The 22771-nt window shown below is 45.8% G+C and overlaps 1 protein-coding gene across 1 annotated transcript; it reads left to right on the top strand.

Annotated features, from left to right (window-relative positions):
- The first annotated feature begins 10234 nt into the window (after window positions 1-10234).
- FGF6 (fibroblast growth factor 6) lies at window positions 10235-22374 on the top strand. The gene is made up of 3 exons (XM_090273866.1): window positions 10235-10805; window positions 11814-11917; window positions 21309-22374. The coding sequence occupies exons 1-3, from the start codon at window positions 10460-10462 to the stop codon at window positions 21483-21485; spliced, it is 627 nt and encodes a 208-aa protein (XP_090129992.1). The 5' UTR covers window positions 10235-10459; the 3' UTR covers window positions 21486-22374.
- Window positions 22375-22771: the final 397 nt, after the last annotated feature.

The following is a 22771-nucleotide window of genomic DNA, read 5'->3' as shown; positions in this document are numbered from 1 at the left end:
GCTAGGGAATTGAAACAAAGGCAAACTAAATAGGCAATGAGAGTGGAAAAAGAACTATAGGTATGGGAAACATATTGGGGGGAGGTCATCAGGGAGGAAGAAGGGGGAGAGGGAGGGAGATGGTACAGGAATTAAGAAGTGTAGTAGGAGGGAATGGAACAGACAGGAAGAGGTTGAGAAGAACTATATGCACAACCAATGGGCATAGACTAAAAGCAGGGGACTACTGGAGGGAGGGAACCACCAGGTGGAGGGGAGCAGAGGGAAGGGAAATTGGGACAACTGTAACAGCATAATCGATAAAACATATTTAAAAAAATATATGTTCTGTTTGACATTGTTTTCCCTTATATTTGGATTTATTGAACTTCTTGGATTTATGACTTTACAGTTTTCCTCAAATTTGGAAAAATTTCAGCCCTTATGTCCTTGAATATTTTTTTCTGATCCTTCTGCTCCATCAAAGACTCGAATTACACATATATTAGGTTGCTTAAATTATTGTTTGTTTTTTAAATTACTTTCTCTCCCTGTGATTCATTTTAGATAGTTTTCATTTTTATGTCTTCAATTGTATTAATCTTTTCTTCAATGTTTAATCTATCATTAATCACATCCAGTGTATTTTTCATTCCAGGCAGTGTGGTTCTCATTTCTAGAAGTTTAAATATCATCTGTTTCTCTACTTAACAGGATTGATATTTCCTATAGCTTTTTGAAGATATAAAATACAATCATAATAACTGTTTTAATGACCTTGTGTGAGGATTTTAGCATCTGTGTCAAGTTCTGGGTTGGTTTCTACTTTTTAAGTTTTTCTCCTTATTATGATGCATATTTTCCTTTTTCTTTGTATCAGTGGTAATTTTTTATTGTATATCAGATATTTGAATTTTGCCCTGTTGCAATCTGGATGTTTTTATATTTTTCTGAATATTCTTGAGCTTTTACCTACAATGACTTTAAGTTGCTTGAAAACAGATTGATCCTTTTGGGTTTTCCTTTCAATATCTGTTAGGTGGGACCAAAGCAGCATTTGGTCTAAAGATAATTATGCCCCACTTTTAAGGCAAGACCTTTCTGATAGTCAAACCAATGTCTATGAATTATTATATTTTTCAGTATGCATGCTGGGAACAGGCACTCTTTCCAGTCTTACATGAGTATTGATCTCCCTGATTGTTTTGGGTAGCTCTTTCCCAGCTTCAGATAGCTTACACACTGTGCTGATCAGCACCCTGGTAACCAGTCAGAGATGTGTCCTTCTGCACAGCTCTGAGTCCTCTCTGTGCAGCTCTCTCTTCTCTGGTTCTCTGGCCTGAACACTGCCTGCTTCAGTCTTCCTCTGCCAGCTTCATACTCAATGCAAGGTGATTACCAGGCTCCACCCAGGTTTCTCCTTCCTATGCCAAAATGTAAAATTCTTAAGACAAAAAGCTGGTGCAGCTGTAAGATTTACCTTGCTAATTTTTCTTTTCTCAGGGATCACTGTCTTTTGTTGCCTGATGTCTAATGTCTTAAATGCTTGTTTGATATACATTTTCCAGTTTCTTCAGTTGTTTCAAGCAGGAAGGTAAATCTAGTTCCTGTTATTGCACCTTAGCCAGGAGTGGAAGTCTTAAAATCACAGGGGAGAGGGGCTGGAGCTTTACTCTGGAGCCTCTGCTTTGCTGTTACTAAGGTGTAACTCTTCTGGGGTCTCCACTAATTGTGTTGTATTGAGAAAGTCTAGTGTTCTCCACTCTGACCAGTCTTAACACAAACTGCCCTGTGTGAGTTCTGGGAATTGTTCAGCTTACAGTTCCCTGGTAGCATTTTTCCTGGTCTCGTGTAGTTTCACCCTGTACTGGGGTGGCTCAGTATCCAAAAGCAGACTTAAGGCCAAACATATACAGATCTTTGCAGCTCTATCTTTACACGCTCCGTCTTCTTTGGTTCTCTACCCTACAAATGCCGGCTGCCTTTGCCTCCCCAAACTTTGACTTCTGTATCCTTAACTCACTGTGAGCTCTGGGCTCCACTTGGGTTCTTCTTTCCTGCTCTGTGTTCTGGAAAGTATGTTCAGGAAGAAAAAAATACAATCATAGGGTCCATTGCATTTGTTTCCTTCCTTTCAGGGATCATAGTCTTGTCTGCTACCCAATATCTAAAAAATAGTTGTTTTATATATCTGTCCCGTTTTGTTGTCTATCATAGGAGTGAGTGCAAATCCAGTACAAGTCTCTCCAACATGGTGAAAGCAGAAGTCGCCAATGTCACTATGTTTTTAATGACAAAATGCAAATTATAACACTGAAAGTGAGTTTTTTCTTAAATTAATATGCTCCAGCCCCACCAAAATTCTGATCACCTCTTAACAGAGGGCTTGGCTCTTATTTGAGAATCACTCATCTAGTGAAATCCATACATTCAAAGCCTTTAATTCAATATTTATTCAAACATTTCATAAGCCTTATTTTGTGGGAGGCACTGCGCTAGGTTTTGAACATACAGAAATGAATAAAACACCATTGCTGCCTCAAGTATTTTTCTATCAGAGTAGTAACTTAATCAGATTATTATACGTGCAACACATTAATGAAGTAAGGCGAGGAGGAGAGACAGGGACACCAGATCCAGCCTAGAGACAGGTGGCAGGTTGACAGAGATTGCTTCCGGAGGTGACATTTAAGCTGAGTCTTCAAAGATGGGAATCAATTCACCAGACAAAGAGAGGACAGTTAAAGCAAAGATGTGAAGGCAGAAGCAGCACAAAGTATGCCTGAGAAGGGCAGACCGTGTGAGGTTGCTGCAGCAGAAATTCCCAGAGAGGGAGAGGCAGGGAATGGAGCTGCAGAGGCCAGCAGAGGTCAGGACACAGGGGGCCTGTCATGCCACACTGGGGAGCCTGCCATTAGGGCTGAGTCTTTTACATAACTCCGCATGGTGGCTGGCAGGGTGCATGACTGCCTCAGCACGCAGTAGGTATTATTAGATGATGATCATGAAAGGCAAATCTGAGAAACTGCAAAACTCTGGGCAGAGCCAACATCTCTTCTGTTCTGAGACTCCAGAAAGTTATCTGACTCCTCTGCCCCTTTGCAAATTCAGCTGAGATGTGTGGCCATGCTGGTCAGCCACCCTGAGGTGCTGCCTCCTTGGCAGCCGGCTAACCCTCTAGGCTCATCTAAATGGCTGGAGAATAGTAAGGGGAGAACGGGAGACAGTGGGGGGAAGAGAGAGTAAGTGGGACAAAGAGAGAAGACAGAGCTGAGACAGCAAGATAGGGGCTCAAACTGAAGAAACAGATCACAAAGAACTCTAAACCAAGAAGATTGTTTCTGAGGTGGAGAGGAGAATATGACCTTTCCCCAGCAGACTGCAAATCCTTGGACACCCAGACTGCAGCTGATTGTCCACCACCGGCCTTCCTCCCCATGGAAAGACTGCTGGGTGCGGGGTCTGCGGTCTGAACTCATACTGGGATTCAGACATACCTAGACAACCGCTGGGCTGGCCCAAGTTGACATCTATTCGCCTGAAAGTACTTTGAGGAGTTCCTGCAAAAGAATCCATCCTGGAGGAAAGGGGAGTCCACCCTAATGACCTTGACCCATAACAAAGATTTAATCCTCTGCAGGCAAAGTCTGAAATAAAATCCAAATGATTAATCACCAAGGCACAAGAAGTACTGGTCAGACGTTCCTTTAACAAGCACCAGTATGAGGAAAGGAACTAAGATATTCATTCTTGCTTTGAAACAGAACATAAGGCAGCTTTGGCTCCTTGAGGTCTTCAGGTCCTGAGCCACAATGAGAAATGTAATACAATAGTTCTCCTTTATCCATGGGGGATACATTCCAAGACCCCAGTGGATGCCTGAAACCACATATAGTACTGAATCTTAATTCACTTCAACTCTGCCAGAAATAAGGCAGCAGCTTTTTCATTGGCAGTTACAGCCTCTCAGTAATTTTTCCATTTTCAGTCCAAACCTATTCCTGAGTCTGTGTAAACATCCCTACTCGCAGTAGTAGCTTGGTATCACTCATCTCAGGGAAGCCCTCACCGACATTTTGTATGGGCTCAGTTCTTTCTGGCTCAATGTGCTGCCATTAATCAGAACACGTTTTCTGTTCATTTCTTCCACCCACAAATTTTATGCCTTTTCCATCCTAACTAAGCACTTATCATGCACTGTGATAGTAACTTCTGTGGTCTGAGTTGTGACAGCAAAACTAGCACAAATTTCTTTTCCCTTCTTCACAATTTCACAGATAGAAAATTTGTGTTTCCTGTAGATCTTAGCAACCTCAGCATAAAATGTTTTTATTTCTTTATTAAATTGAGAACTTTCACCTATTCACTTAAAGGAAGCACTTTACGCTTCTCTTTGGTCAGTATCACCACTCTTGTGCTTTTGGGCCACAAGTAAGTAAAATAAAGGTTACTTGAGCACAAGCACCATGATATCATGACAGCTGATCTGATCACCAAGATGAATACTACGTGTCAAAGGGATGAGGAGCATCTTTAGTGTGATTCGCCAGACAAAGAGAGGAATCACATCCCAGGTGGGACAGAGTGTGATGAAGTGAGATTTAACCCCACTGTTTAGAATGACAAGCAATTTAAAACTTATAAAATGTGGACTTCCAGCCAAGAAGGAGGCACAGGCAACTAAGAAGGAATACAACTACCTCAAAAATAGAGACAACCAGAAGTTCCAGAAAATCGAGCTGCATGGAATTTCAACAAACAAAGATATAAAGAAGAAATACTCATCCAGACAGGTAGGAGGGGCAGAGCTGGGGCAGAGGGGACGTGGTGTGGTGATAGCAGCAGTGGTGGCAGTGTCAGGCCAGCAGGAAACAGTCACACATTTTAAAAAGTCAAGAGGGACACCTGGGGAGCACTCCCAGCACCAGACCAGACTGCACAGCTCATGGTCCCAGCACCAGGGAAAATAAAGCCTCATTGCTTCTGACTGTACAAACCAGTGGGAGTTGGGGCAGATGAAGAAACTGCTGGTCTCTCAGAAGAGTTCGCTTGTTTAAAGGGCCCCCACAGTCTTAGGACATCTACAGACCCACAAATGGCCAGGGCAACAGCTAGAGAGGCGCCAGTCCCATACGGAAGTGGGAGAGGTGCCTGAAAAAGGGGTAAGTGCTGAGCAGGCAGCATTGTTCCCTCTCAGACCTCTCCCCAACAGAGAGTGCCACAACATGGTGAAATAGGTTGCCCTGTACTGACAAATACCTAATGCTCCACCCCTTACAATATAACAGGTGTGACAGCTCTACCTAAGACATAGAGGCACACAAACATAGAAGCCTGTCAAGATGACAAGACAGAGAAGTATGGCCCAAAAGGGAATGGATCAAGGTACCCATGGTAGAACTAAGTGATAAGGAGATAGTCAACCTAACAGATATAGAGTTCAAAACACTGGTGAAAAGGATGCTCACAGGCTTGACAGATATGCTTAAGTATGGCAGATGCATAAGGGAAGAAGTGAAGGCTGTGCTAAATGAAACGAAGGAAAATCCACAGAAAACCAATGGTGAAGAGAAGGAAACCAAGGTTCAAATCAATGATTTAGAATGTAAGGAAGAAGAAAAACAGTCAACTAGTACAGAATGAGGAAACAAGAATTGAAAAAGATGAGGAGAGGCATCAAAACCTCTGGAACAACTTTAAACATGCCAACATCTGAACCACAGCGCTGCCAGAAAGAGAATTGAAAATTTATGTGAAAAAACAATGAAGGAAAACTTCCCAATTTTGGTGAAGGAAATAGACATACAAGTCCAGGAAGCACAGAGAGTCCCAAACAAGCTAGACCCAAAGAGGACCACACCAAGACACATCATAATTAAAATGCCAAAGGTTGAAGATAAAGAGAGAATCTGAAAAGCAGCAAGAGAAAAGCAGAGCGTTACCTACAAATGGGTCTCTATAAGACTATCAGTTGATTTTTCAAAAGAAACTTTGCAGGCAAGAAGGGGCTGGCAAGAATATTCAATGTGATGAAAAGCAAGGACCTGCAACTAAGATTACTCTATCCAGCAAAGCCAGCATTTAGAATGGAAGGGCAGATAAAGTGCTTCCCAGACAAGGTGAAGCTAAAGGAGCTCATCATCACCAAGCCCTTATTATATGAAATATTAAAGGGACTTATTTAAGAAAAAGAGGATCAAAACCATGAACATTAAAATGACAACAAATTCACAACTATCAACAACTGGATCTAAAAAATAAAAACAAAATCCAACTAAGCAAACCAGAATAGGAACAGAATCATAAGTATGGGGATGATTTGGAGGGTTATCAGCTGGGAGGGGGAAGGGGAAGAAATGGGGAAATGTGCAAGGACTAAGAAAGCACAATTGGTTGGTACAAAATAGACAGAGGGAAGTTAAGAATAATATAGGAAAGGGTGAAGCCAAAGAACTTATATGCACAACCCATGGACATGAACTAAGGGGATGGGGGTGGGGTTACTGGAGGGGACGGGGGTACTTGGCAGAGGGGAGCAAAGGGAAAAGAAAATGGGGCTACTGTAACAACAAAACCAATAAAATATACTTAAAAAATAAAACTTATGAATTGTTTATTTCTAAAATTTTTCACTTAATATTTTTGGACCACAGTTGAGCACAGGTTACCTGAAACCATGGGAAGTGAAACTGCAGATAGGGAGGACTTCTGTACACATCACTTTGCCCATGAGGCAGTAGAAGGCTGGTGGACAGGGTGTTCCACGCAGATTCACTGCAGTGGTCCCAGAAGGGTCGCTTGGTCACCAACACATGTGAGACATGCTCTGGAACTCCAGAAATAACTTGAGGATAATTTAGGGTGGGGTGAATTCCACATGAGCTGGTAAAGGCAAACACTAGGGAAATTTGGGTTGACTGCTAATGGGTTCCCACTGATATGGGTGAGACATGGGGAAAGTTGAATTTCACTAGAAAAGTGCAAAGTGTGAATTCCTCCAGGGACCAGCGAACAGGATGATAACTGACTCCTCCATGGAGACCTGTGTTGTAGGAGAATCTTTTTCTCTGGTCTCTTTCCACTTACAGAGAGTTTCATGAGTCCTAAATGTCCCTCTTTGCTCAACTCTGGAACAGAGGTTCTTTCTAGTCCCACTCCTCTGCACAGGCCCATCTCCTACCTATCAAGTCCCCTGAGCAAACTCCTGTGTCCACTTAAACACCTGTGTAGATGCACAGGTGCATGTCTAAGGAAGAGGAATGGAGAGACGAAGGGGGAAAGCCAAGCTCCGTGCCAGGAGAACTCAAAGAAAAATATAGACAAAAGGAAGACACTAAACACAAAAGCTATTTTAATCTCTGCGTTATAGTTTTCTGAATTTTACTTAATTATCTATAGAAAAAAGAAAAATCTTTTTCAAAATAAAATGTAAAAAGTACAAATAAGCACAGCTTTTCACAATATACATGGGCTTTATGTGTCCTCCTTATGGTCACTCTGGAGGTGTTTGGTCCTTATTATGTAACAAACAGGAGTCAGAAAGGGCAACTGCCTGGCTGTGACAGAGGTAGTTGCACCAGGCAGGTAGAGTCTGACTGACCTGGACTGCACGGTACCCCACTCGTGAACAAGGACCCTGTCATGAAAGGAGACAAACATTAGCATTTTTTCCCACTCGACTCCACTAACTCTTGGCTCATCCAGAGAAAGTGATTGACAACCGCAAAGGCTGCTGGGCAACTATGTGAAAGAGGGGTCCACAGAGAGGCCTCCTCCACCTGTTACTTTTTTCTTTATCACTTCACATCCATAGGGGTCCCTAAGCCCCAAGAGAAGGGTCAAGTGCAAATCTGGTAAACCAAGAAGCCCTAGCAGTTGTCAACTTAATTAGCCTTCAGGAAAAATATATGGATATATGAGCACAGTGGAGTTGCTATAGAGACAGGCACAGGGGGAGCATTTAGAACAAGGCCTCATCACATCACCTGATAAAAATAAGACCCAGGCTTTTTAATAGAATGAATTACTTAAGTTTTATATTTAACAGGGGATGATACCAAGGCTATTACTAGTTTTCAGAATATTTTAGGAATCTGGGCTGCCTGCTTCTACATATGTTAACAGCCATCACAACATATGCTCTGGTGGCTGGCAGTTAAGAACTAGAAGCTCATGTGTCTCTCTCACCCCCTGAGATGAGAGAGGGTCTTTCTCACTTTGGATTTGTCCTTCTTTAATTGGGTAAAATATTTTCAACGTGTTTCAGAGAAAAGACTGGGCAAGAGCTCTATTGTACTTTGCACCAGGATCTGTGCATATATTATTATTGCCAATCCCTACAACAACCCTATGAAGTAATCATCTCATTTTGCAGGTGAAAAAAACTGAGTCTCTAAGAGGTTCAACATTTTCCCAGGGTCACACAGTTAATAAGTGGTAGTTAGAATTGAAATCCAGGTGTCCCCCATTTCAAAGCACATTGCTTTATGACACTAACCAATCCCTGCACAGAGAGGAATCTGGAATAAGGTGAATCCAGATTCACCTCATCAGTTCAGTGAGCATGATTAACACAAGATTCCAAAGTAAACATCATTGATAGAGTACCTCCACTGCTCTTGCATGCATGAAAACTTAAATATATGAAATCAAGCTGGGGATTTAAGGTGAAGGATATTAACTGTGTGGGGTTTTGGGAGGGGGCAATTTTGTATTTGCATTATTCACTACTCTCCTACTCTACATAGAAATGTTTGCTTGTTTTCTGTTTGTTTATTTATTTATTTATTTATTTATCTATTTACCATTTTCCCAACAGAGGCCTGTGTGATAGACTCAGTATGTGCTCACAAGGTGCCAGTCTTTCCTTGTGGTGGAAAATAGTGGTGCTGGTGATGACTGGGCTGGAATAAGGCAATGAATGTGGGACAGAGAGGGGAAGGAGGGTCAGAAGCTGGGGGTCCCAATAGTGAGAATGATACTAAGCAGGGGTACACATGTCTCTCCCTGCTCTCCACTCAGTTTATCAGCTGAAAGCAATGACAGAAGATGTCTGGGCTCCAAGGGATCTTAGAGAACATATCAAGGGCAAAACTGAAATGTGTGGCTTGGCAGGAATTCTTACCAAAGCATCACTCTAAATGGCACTAGGCAGAGAGGTAGAAGCCATAGACTGGAGACTGAGACCCAAGCTAGAGCAGAAGACTTGGAATGAGAGTGGGGACAGTGGTGTCTCAGAAGAGTCCCTGAGCAGTGGGACTCATCCTAGGAGCTCTCCAAGCTGTCCGAAGCCTCCAGCTTGTGACTCATTTTCTGCTATTGTGATGTACTCTTGGCATGTAACGAGCTCAGCAATCTCTGGGGACCAACCTGGAAATCTAATTTCTACTACAGACAATCATACAGAGCTTGAAACCATAGGCTTTCGATTCAGGCCAACTTCATGTTCTGGCTTTGCCACTCATTAGCTTTGGTAGCTCAGGCAAGTCATTTAAGCTCTCTGTGCTTGAGTTTTCTTCTCTGTAAAATGGGAATTATATCAGTCAGCTGCCAAGGATGAGCCCACATAGGAAGATGGCCAGTGGGCTGTGTCAAGGGCCAGAGACAACTTCCACTCCATTGGCTGGGTGAATGCCATGGCAGGACAGGGAGCAGAAGCCAGACCCTAGCCTCCCTCCCTCTATCACCCTAACACTCCTTGGCTACCCGCCTGGCTCCACTGCCCAATCTCTGTCCTCTCCTGCTAAAAGGGTCCAGACTTTCAGGGTACCCTAAGCCTCTCTTGCCATCAATCGTGAACTCTTTCCATGAAAATGTTTCTAGGGTAACTCACAGGCCCTGGTCATCACCTGCCACCCAGCCTTCCCCTATCCCTATCTTTACCCTTTGCCCTCTAAATAAGGAAGCCAGCACTACCAGGCCAAGAACTTCTGCCCAATTTGAGTCCTGAGCAGCCTCTCACCTCTCTCTTTCTCTGGGCCCCCAGCCAATTCCTCTCTCCCTCAGAGATGCTCCCTGCTCACTTCATTCCTGCCTCATAGTTGGAATGACAGTGGCTCCCAGAATCCCTGGGGCATGGGGAGGGTGACGGGGGTCTGGGGAGGCAGCCAGCTCAGGAGCAGGTTAATGTTACAGCCCTGGATAAGTGAGCTGGGCCAGCTGACGTCAGGGTGATGATGGGTGGAGGGGAGGGCCAGGCTGCTGAACTATAAAGATAGGTCAAATCAAATATAATCAACTTGGGACAGAGTTAGCCGGCAAACTGGACTGCGTCCCCAAGCCATGGTCCCTACCAGCCACGGCTCAGCCTGGGTCCCTCTGCTCCCAACCCGAGTGCCCGAAGCAGGCTTTGGTTTTATGTCAGCAGCCTTCATCTGCCTTCCAAAAATAAGCCCCTGCCACCATGCCGAGGGGAGAAAAACAAGAAGGGCGGTATTTTTAGGGCCATTAATTCTGACCACGTGCCTGAGAGGCAAGGTGGATGGCCCTGGGACAGAGGCTGTTCATCACTATGTTCCGGAGAGCAGGACGTCTTCAGGGCACGCTGCAGACTCTCATCTTCCTAGGAGTCCTAGTGGGCATGGTGGTGCCCTCACCTGCGGGCACCCTCGCCAACAGCACGCTGCTGGACTCAAGGGGCTGGAGCACCCTGCTGTCCAGGTCCCGAGCTGGGCTAGCTGGAGAGATTGCCGGGGTGAATTGGGAAAGCGGCTATTTGGTGGGAATCAAGCGGCAGCGGAGGCTCTACTGCAACGTGGGCATCGGCTTTCACCTCCAAGTGCCCCCCGATGGCCGGATCAGCGGGACCCACGAGGAGAACCCCTACAGTGAGTGCCAGTTGCAGCCAGTTGGGAAGCTGGGGGCTGGAGCTCAAGCAGGGTAAAAAGATGAGGGGGCCTTGCTCTGATGCTTGAGGTCTCCTGTCATAAAGAGGAGGGAGATGCTTTTCTCCACTTGGATGCTCGTAACAGAGCCACCCCTCCCAGAATGAATTTGACCCTGCCTAGATACAATCTCAATATGCTGAAGCCCTAGCATCCCAGTGTGCTTTGCCATCACCTCATGGAGGCCCTGTGGCACTCATGACTTCAACATTACAGGGCCATCTGTGGCCGTGTAAGACCACTGGGAACCATCAGCCTAAGACGCTGTAAGGCAACGATGGGGAGAACAAATAATGATACTGGGACCAAATTAGATACAAGCTTATTTTTATTTAGCGTTCCCCCTTTTAGAAGGAAAGGCAGATGGTTTGCACAATTTCCAGCTGAAGCACACCCTTCTTTTTATTTCAGCCTACCCCCTCTGTCCCCAGGTCTGTGTCCTAGAAGGGGATGGGTTGCTGCATAGATAGGCTCCCCCATCCAAGAAGGGATTGGTGGGGGCCACAGGATCCAAGCAAACCATCAGTCTCTGCTGATGTATTTGCAAGATTAGATGGGCTGAAATTTACTGAAACGTGCAGTATACATTTTTAACAAAACTAATCAGAATTCTTTTTCTTTTTTTTTAACACAACTCGAGTAATTAAGTCAGTAAAAGCCCAGATTCAAAGCTAATCTTCAGTAGATACCTAAGTGGCCACTGTGATCCCTAACTCTGATATCAGAACATTCCCTTGCAGAACTGTATTGTTGACAGTCTAGATGCAAGGCCTGCTGAGTCCAGCTGCCAGGTTTCCTCCAATTAGAGAGATCAGGGATGGAGGTGATGGAGGGTCTGACTTTCTAGGAGCAGGGGGACAGGCTTAAGTGCCTTGCAGGCTCACCTTTAGATTGACAGTTCACTCTGATTTGCATGAGCCTTAGGTAATGCAGCCCGCATTTCTTTGTCAGGCCTGCTGGAGATTTCCACAGTGGAACGAGGTGTGGTGAGTCTCTTTGGAGTGAGAAGCGCCCTCTTCGTTGCCATGAACAGTAAAGGAAGATTGTACACAACGGTGAGTTCATCAGGCCAGGGACGCTCCAGGTTGTACAAGGCCTACAGCTTACACAACTGAGGAAGAGAATACAAAATCTTGAGTATAGGAATGAAGATTTATCTAGAGTGAGAAAAGATGGGGCAGTGGAAGGAGCCAGTGGATGGGAGGGGCATTGGAGCTCCGGCTTCGTAAGCTTCACAGTACACTGGCCACTGGCCACTGGCCTCTGTGTTGGACCATGTTTTTCCTGAGCCTACCTGCCAGGCCTTTGTAATTAATCAAGAACCAGGGCTCAGAGTCCTGTTGGGTCTGAGGAAAACCTGGATTCTGGCAGGCAGCTATCATCCAAGCTGTGTAGGTTTGATTCCCTGGGCTAGAGAGGCCCGTCCTGGGCTGTTCTCCACCACCCACCCTCCAAGAGGCGCCTCCTGCCTGAGAGCCACAGGAGGAGGGGAAATAGAGGCTCCTTCCTCCTTTTCACCAGTGTGTGGGAATTTTAGTGTAAGGGTTTGTCTTCTAGCCCCTGATCCCAGGGGCTGGAGAAGCATCCTCCCTGTATAACCTCCTCCCCATCACAGATCAGCCCTGCAAGGTTTACCTCGTGGACTTCTGAGCACGTGACAAAACCTCCCTACTCTCTGATCCCTGCATCCTGGGTCTGTCAGCCCACAGTTCGGCTGATTCCAAAATACAGCCTGGGAAAGCATCCCTGTGAAGTTGAAGAAACTGAGAGTTCTTTTGACAGAAATAAAAAGGCTAAAAAGGAAGATCTTTGAGCAATCGTCAAGGAATAACAGAGTTATTTATGGGAAGGGTGTGGAGGCCTGCTCTACCTCTCCTTAGAGACAGACTGAGGCTCAGGAGGTGAACAGAGAGATCTGGGATTGGTGCTGGCTTCCAGGGAGACTATCCCAGCAGAGGAGGTCTGTTAAATACCTGAGTGGGGTGCCTAGGTGTCCTCCGTTCTTGAACTTTAGCACTAACACCTCTCAGTCTAGGCTGGTTACATGAAGATGGAGCGTGGATTAAATTCAGTGGGTCTCTAAAATAAGGCAAGTAACAGGGGGTCCGTGGGGCAGGAGCTGGAACGTGGGTCTCAGTCTGTACCCCAAATGCACTTCTGCTGCGGGCCCTAGGTACATTGCCTGCGGGACCCTGAGGCAGGTCTCCACATAGATGTGATTGACACAAGAGCTTGGAGACCTGGCCTATCAGCTGTGAAGTGAGGATGAAGGTTACATGTGCCTCCCTGGGGTGTTGGGAGATAATTCTCAGAAAGCAGTCTACAGGGCACCCTTCTACAAACAGTAGGTGCTCAGTACATATTGTCTGAGAAGGGCAAGGCACCTTGCTGTGAGGCTCTGCACCCCTCTTTCTTAGAGATGAGACAGTGGGAGAACCATTTGCATCCACATTACCATGGTAACTTGTTAAAAGTATGTACAGATTTCCAAGGACCTCCCTCAGAGATGCTTATCCAGTGGGGCTAAGCTGGGCACCTGGAAATTAGCTTGCTTGTTTTCATTTTTTTAATGCCTCTGGCAGGCCAGTCAGGCTTGGGGACCTTGGAGACCACCAGGCCACCTGGCCTCTGCCCTGCCCTAGGGTTAGCCCAGCCCTGAGAGCCAGAGGGCTGGGGGGTAAAACACAGCTTGGAATTCTCAGACACCCTTTAGGACTCTGCAAAGGTGGTGGAGAGGATGGGAGGCAGCTAGGACCCACCTAGGCTTTAGTGGAGTAGGTACCCCCTCTGCAGAGTGAGTCATCCCAGAGACCCCTCCTCACCAGCCTGCATAACTGGTTGGAGAGCCGGCAATGGGGGTGTTAGCTATGGGACTATATGAAGGGCTCTTTGACAGGTAAACCTCCTGGGAGGAAGTGTTCGTTACAGCAACGCTTATCCTTGCCATCTTTATTAACAAGCTATTTAGTATTTCTTCTTACCCAGAAAGGAATTCACCTATGAGGCAGGGAAAGGGCACAAATACAGAGTATATTTATCCACTTCCCACTTTAAGTCCGTAGGAGAAGCCCGGGGAGGCTGGGAACATGAGATTTAACAATCAGAGGACATGCTGCAAAGGGAGAAAGCACTCCGAGTAACCTAAGGACGGGAGCCATCTCCGAAGTGTGTGCTGACTCCTAAGGTAGGAGACACCTTTGGCCCTCACGCTCGGGCACATGACTTCAGAGGGTACCAAGCAGGGCTCCCTAATGAACAGAGTTTAGGAAGAAGGGGGACTTTTCTGAGAGAAGACCACCCTCTCTTCATACCCAGCACCCTCCACACACCCCAGGAGCATTTGGCTCAGGAGCACCTTCTCCAAGTGGGGAGAGTCTCAACCCTGGAGCCCAGGACCAGGCAGGGGTGGGACTGGACAGGGGAGTCACTGAGCTGTGCCCCAAGCCTGGCCACCTGATGCTTTATATGGCTGAGGGCAGCAGATGACCAACCCTTCCTGCCAACCAATGGCCCTGTGGGGCCCATTGTTATCACAGTCTAAAAAAACAATTGCCAACTGATCTTCACAGCCAGGAAGACTCCTGCTGGGTGATGATTTCATTCACACCATTTCCCCTTAAGCCCCCAGAGCTGCCTCATTCCGCTTTGGCTCAGCTGCTACTGCTCCTAAATGGGACTTCTTGTGGGGGGAGGGGAACCATGCTGGACAGGGAACAGGGGACAGTGGGCAGGCGACAGCTCATGGAGGGAGAAAGAGTACCAAGAAAGCCCACCTGAGGAAATGTGGCCTCCCACTGTCTCATCTCTAGGTAAGAGGGGTGCAGAGCCTCACGTCAGGGTGCCTCACCCTCCTCAGACAATATGAATAGCTACCCCGTACTGAGCACCAATAGTTTGTAGGGTGCCCTGCAGATGGCTTTCTGAGAATTATCTCCCAGCACCCCTGGGAAGCACATGTGACCTTCATCCTCACTTCACAGTGGAGAGGCCAGGTCTCCAAGCTCTCAGGTCAATCATGGCTGTGTGTGGACCTGCCCTTGGGTTCCAGCAGGTAAGGCAGGGGAGGCTCACAGCAGAAGGCACTTGGTGTACAGACTGGGACCAATGTTCAAATAAGGCAGAAATCAGTGAATTCCAATCTCTTTTTTTAATTAAAAAAAAAGAAGAAGAAAAAGAAGAAATCAAGGACCTCGACCTGACAGTGGTTCTATTAGAATCCTTTGACTGAAAAAAATACGGTCAACGAGAGAACATCCAGCTTAAGAAAAGGTCTTGTATGAGTTTATTTGATCCAAACTGAGGACAATCACTGAGAAGGAAAATCTTAACGAATTGAGAAAATGCTCTGGAGAATTGCAGTTTTGCAGCTTATTTTATACGTTAGGATCAAAGGAGGAGCTGTAAGGGAGGTTACATGAAATCCATTGGCAGTAGGTTGGTGAGGTGGGAGAAAGCAAAGTGGGTGATCTCTGAGATTGGATAAAAAGTAAAACAGAGACACACAGTCCTTCCACATTGGGTGGGTGCAGCACATAGAGACGGTGTGCAGGGAACAAGAGAACAATGGGGGGCTCTGTGGGCTCCAGCCCGGTACCCGATTGTGCCCTGAGGGGTCTGGAAAAGGAGGTTACTGTGATATTCCAAAGCTCAGTTATCGAGATGCAAAAAGACAATAGACAGGCTCGCATAAGGTAAAAACTGACCTTTGTCAAGAAAGCCACAGGCCTAGGATGTGACTGCCCACCAGACTTTCAGTTAGGGATTTTTATGTTCAGAACATTCTATGTGGTTCCTTGTGGTTTCTGAGTTTGTAAGGCCATTATGCTGGCCTCCCCTGAGTTTGTCAGGGTCAGTACGTGGCTCCCTTTTTATCCACAATACACAGTGACAAAAAGGTACTAGAAGTTAAGTTATGCTTTTAAGTGACTCTACTTTTACTAATTATAACTGTGTCTACATCTTTATATCAATAGTGCTATGACAATGTGCATAAAGAGGCTCTTGAGAATCACCTGGGGGAGGGGAGGACTAAGCCTCTCCCTCAGTCAGTGCTCAGTTTGCCTCTCCTCTCATCTGGCAGAGAACAGGATTCCTGAGGGGACAGGACAAAGGATCCCTAAGCCTCAGCCCGTGGGGCGCGGTGAGGGGCCTGGAGAGCCCTGCAGACAAGTCTCACACTGGCCTCTGCCTGCCACCCAGAGCTGTCAGAAAGGAGAATGGTGTGCCTGGTGAAAACAGTTCAAACACTTCTAAATTGTCGATGCCGTTGTGTGTTAGAAAGGAGGGTTGGTGAATACAGACCTCGCCAGAGCTGGGAGATGCTGTGTCTTCTTTTCCGCTAAGGACAGGAAAAGCAGCAGCCAGGGGCTGCAGGAGGACAGCGTAGGGCAGGAGTGCTCTCTTTTTTTCTTACTGCCCACCTCTGCACACGCACAACCAGGAATACAGGGACAAGTGGCCAAGGGCAGCAGCATGAGGAAGAGCTTTAAAAACAAAAACACACTTCCATCAGTCCAGGTGACTTAGCTCTGCCTAAAGGGAGGAGATGGCCATCTGGTCCATCCCAGACTCGAAGGGGCATTTCTGCCAGAGGTAGCTCCTGCTGAAACACACATCTGTCCCTGTGTACATGGCCTTCTCCCTAGTGAGAGCCAAATGCTTTAGAGTTTGATTAGACCTAGGTGGAACTGAAGACATTGCCATGCTGGGGCTTGAGGCCCGGAAGGCCCAAGAAATGTGATCCGGTGGAATTATTTTCATTTGTTCAAGTAACAATATATGGTAGCTGCTTTTATTATCACAGCATTTACTTGGCGCTGGTGCTTTTCTCACCAGCACTAAGGAGCCAACATTCCTGAGCCGTGGGAACTCAGAGCTCAGGGATATGTGGAAATAAATTAAGGGGCTGGGTCACGATGCCAGCTTGAGCATCAGTCTTGGCAGCAGGAAAATCTCACTGGCTTGAAGCATCAGCTGCATCAAGGAGTCCAGGGCAGCTGTCCTGGCGTCCCATCACAGACTTGTAGCCACCTGAACCCCAAGTATGTGAGGGGGTCGGGCGAGGGGTTACTGAAAGGAACAGACAAGGGAAAGGTAGAGAGGGCTTCTAAAGTAAACATCATCTATTTCCCCTTTTTCACTTTAGATTTGTACAGAATATTGGGAAAGGTTAGGAATATAAACTAGGCTAGGTAAAAAGGACAGAATGAAAAAAACTAAAACTTTTTTAAAAGGGAGGAAGATTTGAATAATCAAAATCTGATGAGCAGAGAACAAAATACAGTGTATAAACCACAATCATGCGTGTGTAAACAAACATGTTTTAGGAGGCCCAGGCGCTAAGGAGAGGCTGGATTCTTACATTGGACACACTCTAGAACAGAGGATATGGGTGAATGCCCTCAGAGTTTCTTGCCAGAACAGCTCAACTCCTCTCCCTCCCCCTCCTCCTTTTCCCCCATCCTCTGCCCCAGGATTTGATTCCCTCTCTGGAGTTTGCAGCCCACACATCCTCTCCTCTAAACACCATCCAGATCAGAAATGAATTCTCCTGGAAACCAATGGGCGGTTACTCTCCGGGGACATGCACGGTTAGAACAGAGGGGAAGCAGTGGGTGGGGCGGGCTGTGGCAGGACGAGGAGGAGGCCCCCAGGTTCGGATAGCAATGTTCTCTCCATTCCCTGGCCCATCTGCTAGCCTGAGTTCCTCTTCCTTTTGCATAACTAGGTAATACATACACATAGTCTAGGGGGAAAACTAGTACAAAAGGATGTGCCATGGAAACTGCCTCCTGCTCACTGTTGCCACAAAGCCACCTACTTCCTCCCCAGACACAGCCACCAGTACCAGTTTCTTGGGTACCATTGCAGGGAGAACCTGTGTCTCCGTGTGCGCGCACACTGGGATCATTTTTTTAAACCACACAAACACGACCATACTATCCACTGTTTCAAACTTTGTTTCTCCACTTAACAATAATATACCTTTGAGACCATTTCAAGTCAGTGCACAAAGAGGTTTCTTATTTTTCTCATGTCTTATGGTAGTCCACCTGTGGATTTACTGTAACTGAGTTAACCACTCCCTCCTAACAGACACTTAGGCCAATTTCAGTCTTTCACTACTGTAAATAATGAGGCAGTGACTTTTGTCCATGTGTGGGTGTGTACCAGGAAAATAAATTCTGGAAGCAGAATTATTAATCAAAGCTATAATTATTTTTTATTCTAATAGGTACTCTCAAATTGCTCTTTATAAAGTTTATAACAATTTACACATCAATGAACATTAAATGAGAATCCCTAGTCTCTATGCCCTCACCAATGAAAGTATGTTATCAAATATTGTTCTCTTTGTAATCTGACCATTAAAAATGTGGTCTCACATTTCTATGTGATTTACATTTCTCTTATTAGGCCTATTTTTTTATGTTTAAATGCTATTTGTATTTCCTTTCCTGTGAATTGTCTGTTCATTAACACCCATTTTTCAGTGAGTTAAGGGTTCTGAATATAGTAACAAAATGTCCTCTTTGCAATATATATTGCAAAATATATTACAAAATGTAATGCATTGAAAACATTTTATCCAGTTTGGTATTTATATTTTTATTTTGTTTAATGTTTTAACATTTTTTTCCAAGCAGACTTAATTTTATATATTTATTTTTTTATGGCTTTTAGTTTTGCATGTGTGTGTGTGTGTGTGTGTCCTGCTTAGAAAGATCTTCCTGACTTTAAAAAAAAAATTTCTCTGAATTTTTAAGGTTCTCTTTTTTACAAATAAATCTTTGCTTCTTTTGGAATTTATTCTAATATAACAAATGAACTCATATAATATACCTAACTATTATTATTATTGTTATTACAAACACCATGTTTTCACCAGTTACCTGAAATACCACTTTTATATTCACTGCAGATCCATTTTTATTTTATATTCACGCATGTTTGAATTTATTTCTTGACTTTCTATTTTGTTCATCGATCTGCACCAGACTTTTAATCACTGTAGCTTTATTTCTATTGATAGTTAACTTTTATAATCAGTCCTGAGTTTATGTTCTCCTAGTACCATTGCTCCAGAGTTTTGCCCATCAACAGTCTTAGATCCTGTGACAGACTCTACACCCTGTGACAGGTAAAGAAGCCACGGTCCAGAGAGGCCCTGAGGAGGGCAGTGCCGGAGCCAGCCTCAGCCCCTGCTTGTACGGGTTCTGTGCCCGCTCACTGCCTGCCAGTCACCCAGGCAGTAATTGCAGAGCTTAAAAGCTAAGTTGTCCAATAACCCATAGAAAGTTTTATAAAAATGGTGATCCAAAGTAAGGCAAAGTCTCTGAGGGCTTTTAATGTAGACTATTTCATGATTCAGTTGGCAAGGCATAATTATAGTCATAACAATTAGTTTTTATTTTACTATGAGCCAGGCATTATACCAAGGACTTTTCATACATTATCTCAATTAATGCTTACTCCAGTTCTATGACATAATTATTCTTACTGCTCTCACTTTGCAGATGAGGAAATTGAGGCTTAGGAAGTTAATTTGCCCAAGTTCCCATAGCTTAGCAAGAGTGAATTATCAGTTTAACCTCAAAGCTTTTGCTCAAATAGGCTCTTTACTTACTTTGATTTGCTTATTTTCCTTGCCTTTGGGATATTCCTTCCTTCACTCATTCCACGAATGCTGACTGAGCACCCATAAGGAGGGAAAGGAAAGCTTGTGGAAACTCCCCAGATGGTATCAAGGAGCCATTTGATAGTGGCTGGTCAGAGCTTTCATGTTTGTCTCAAGCAAGTGAACATAAGGTGAAAGTGCTTTGTAAACTAGGGGCATGAGTGGGAGAGGGCAAGGGCAGGATGGGAGTGTTCCGTGTGTTTCCACAGACCATGCCACCCCCTTGCTCACACCCATCCTGCCTCAGAACAGCCCTCTACCCACGTGGGGTATCTGTATGTTTCGGTGTTGGCCCTTTAATTAAGTCATCATTCATTCAGCATCACGTACTCATCAAGGCACAGTTCTTGTCTTAAGGAACTTGGAATCTATTGGGAAAGAAAAACCCACCCATAGGGAGCACACACTGTTTTCAGTGTCACCTAGGAGGAGAACTCAGAGGGCTGGGGGAGTCTGAGAGCCCTGGTGAGCAAGCTCATCCCCTCCATTCATAACAGAAAGAGGACCTGCTCGACCGCCCACTGCTAGCCAGGTCAGAAAGCTCCTAGTTCTGTTGTTTAGAGAAGGTCAGCCGACCTCTGGCGCAGCTGGTCAGCCTTTGAGTGTTTTGCTGTTGTTTTGGGGGCTTTTTGTTTTGTTTTATATTTTTAGTAGCTGGTGGCCCCAGTCAGCAGGCAGAAGTCAGAAGTTATTCTCTACCTATTTCTCTCTGTTTTATTCTCTATGTTTTAAAGATTAGATCCCAGGTCTCCTGGCTCCCACCTCACCCTCTGCTCTCTTCCTCTAGACTCACAGAGCTCCTCCTTATCAAAAGCACAGGCAGGCTTGGGGAGCAAAGGGTTCTCTTTTCTAGTAATAAAGGAGGACTCGGGCGATTTATTGGGGATGAACTTGTTGATGCGTGACAGGAAGTCCAGCGCTCATTTTCTGAACAGGTGGTCCACCCACAGTTCTCTACGAAATTAGCGATTTATCACGGACCCCAGACCCCACAGCACCACCGTTCCCACAGGGAACCAGGTTCTTTTCCCATAAAAATCACTGCTCCTCTCCCCCTCTGTTCCTGTACTTCCCTGGAGAACAATGAAGGTCTAGGAGACACATGGAATCTTCTGGGCTCAAAGTCAAAATGCCTCTTTAAGGAACAGCAAACTTGGGACGTAAAGTGGGAAGCACAGTGAGGGAACACAAGTGGAAAGAGTGAGTTACCATATTTGACAGACAGTACTGGAAAGGACCTAGGAAATCATCTGTCTTGACCCCTCCACTAACCACCCAGCACCACGCAGTTTGCAGAAACAGGGACTGGGGCTGAGAGTGGAAGAGCCTGCTCAGGGTCACACAACTAGGGAGTGGAAAGGCCACTAACTCGAACCCCAAGCTCTCAGTCCTGCCCCACTAGACTACTGCTGGCAGTGGACTTGAGAAAACAGCCTATTGTATCCTCTTCTGGTCCTTCTCTGAGTGGAATGAATTATCATCTACGTGTTCAGTAGAAAGTAGCCTGAACTGGAAGACAGGAGACTCACCCCATGTGACACAGACCCTCCACCTATGGCCCTGGGTCCTGGATTCCTCCTTAGAAAGGAGGGAAGGTGAGAGAGGACCATGAGTTCTGATGTCCCTTCCCATTCCAACCTCTCCTGATTCTGTTCACCTAGGATGGCTTACATCTCACAGTGGTGGTCTTACAAAGGGGAGAGGAGGGGCGCCTGGCAGAGGGGCCTCACTTATAATTGACCCTCTGCTGTTTGTTCATTCTCTCACAGCCCAGATTCCAAGAGGAATGCAAGTTCAGAGAAACCCTCCTGCCCAACAATTACAATGCGTATGAGTCAGACCTGTACCGAGGGACCTACATCGCACTGAGCAAATATGGACGGGTAAAGCGAGGCAGCAAGGTGTCCCCAATCATGACCGTCACTCACTTCCTTCCCAGGATATAAGGACCCTGATAGAAGGCTCACAGGTTGATAGTGACATTTTTTTCTGTTGGAATTTTGCACAAGTGAACAGTTTCCCTTACATACCATGACTCCTGAGTCAGGTCTCTCTTATGCTGGGGGAGACCTGGATTGGTTCCCTTGGCCACCAGACCCCATGACATGTAACTCCTCCAAGCGGGGGGTTGCAGCCAGCATTCTAGAATGGCAATGGAGCCCGTGCTCTGACCTCACCTGAGGAAAGAAGGTACAGATGACACTTGTAGAATGTGACCTTGTGCACAGGAGAAGGCCAGGTGGAAATATGTGTGCGTTGATGTACATCCATACATCTTTGTATATGTTGTCAGAGCAGAGGCATTTCAGAGCATCAGGTTTCTTTCTTCCAAGATCATCACTGCAGGCATCTGCCTGCAAGAATGTCACTTGTCAAACCTGCAAGATTAATGTATACTCCCATTCTGCCTCTTTCCAATCAACTTTCCATTCAGAAGCCCCTGACTGCACAGGTTGCACGTGTGGTGGGGAGCAGCAGACAGGCAGGGAGCAGGAGTAAGATTTACCTGCAGACCAGAAAGAATGAGCAGGCACTCTGATCTTTCTGCCCACGATGGCTCTGGGGACACTGGGTTGCGTTGTCAGGGCAGATGGGGGAGAAGGGATCCCCTTCTTGGAGGAAAGGGGTACAGCAGTTTCTCAGGCGATTGTGGAAGGCTGCTGGGAGCAGCGGAAGGGACTGGATGTTCTATCGAGAGCCATTCTGCCTGCAGGATCCAGGGCTGTGTGGCTCCAAGAACAAGAGGGGCCAGACTGCCTGCCCATAACTTTTCCTCACTGTGAACTGGGTCTTATTTTAACCTCAGATGACAAGGATCCTAATAATGGCAACCTCGTTGGCAAGGAGTAGGGGGGTGCAAAATAGAACATGAAGGAAGTAGAGAGGCTTTGGACTCCAGATGATAATTCCTCTCCAGCTACATCCAGGAAACTCACCCAAGTTCTCATCTGATACCCACACTTCCTTCTTGGTCATCCTCATCTTACATGCACACTGGTGCCTGGATGCAGGAGAATGGGCACCCTGGCATGCGGGGTTTGCCCCTTCTGACCCCCTACAGTCAAAGAGTGTTAATCCTGTAAAATCAAGCAGCCAAGCTGAAGCAGCTCCTTGCTGTTCAGTGTCTTCTTGCCTCCTGCCCTTTGAGAGTATTTAAAGCAGAGGTTCCCCAAGCGACTATAAATGTCGTCTGTCCAGAGCCTTCAGATTCCTGAGCCATTGGAACGTTCCT

Source organism: Furipterus horrens, unplaced genomic scaffold (assembly GCF_987537825.1).
Source record: "Furipterus horrens unplaced genomic scaffold, mFurHor1.1.pri manual_scaffold_4, whole genome shotgun sequence".
Classification (NCBI taxonomy): domain Eukaryota; kingdom Metazoa; phylum Chordata; class Mammalia; order Chiroptera; family Furipteridae; genus Furipterus; species Furipterus horrens.
The sequence above is the reverse complement of the archived record's forward strand: the minus strand, read 5'-3'. Positions and strand labels throughout refer to the sequence as shown.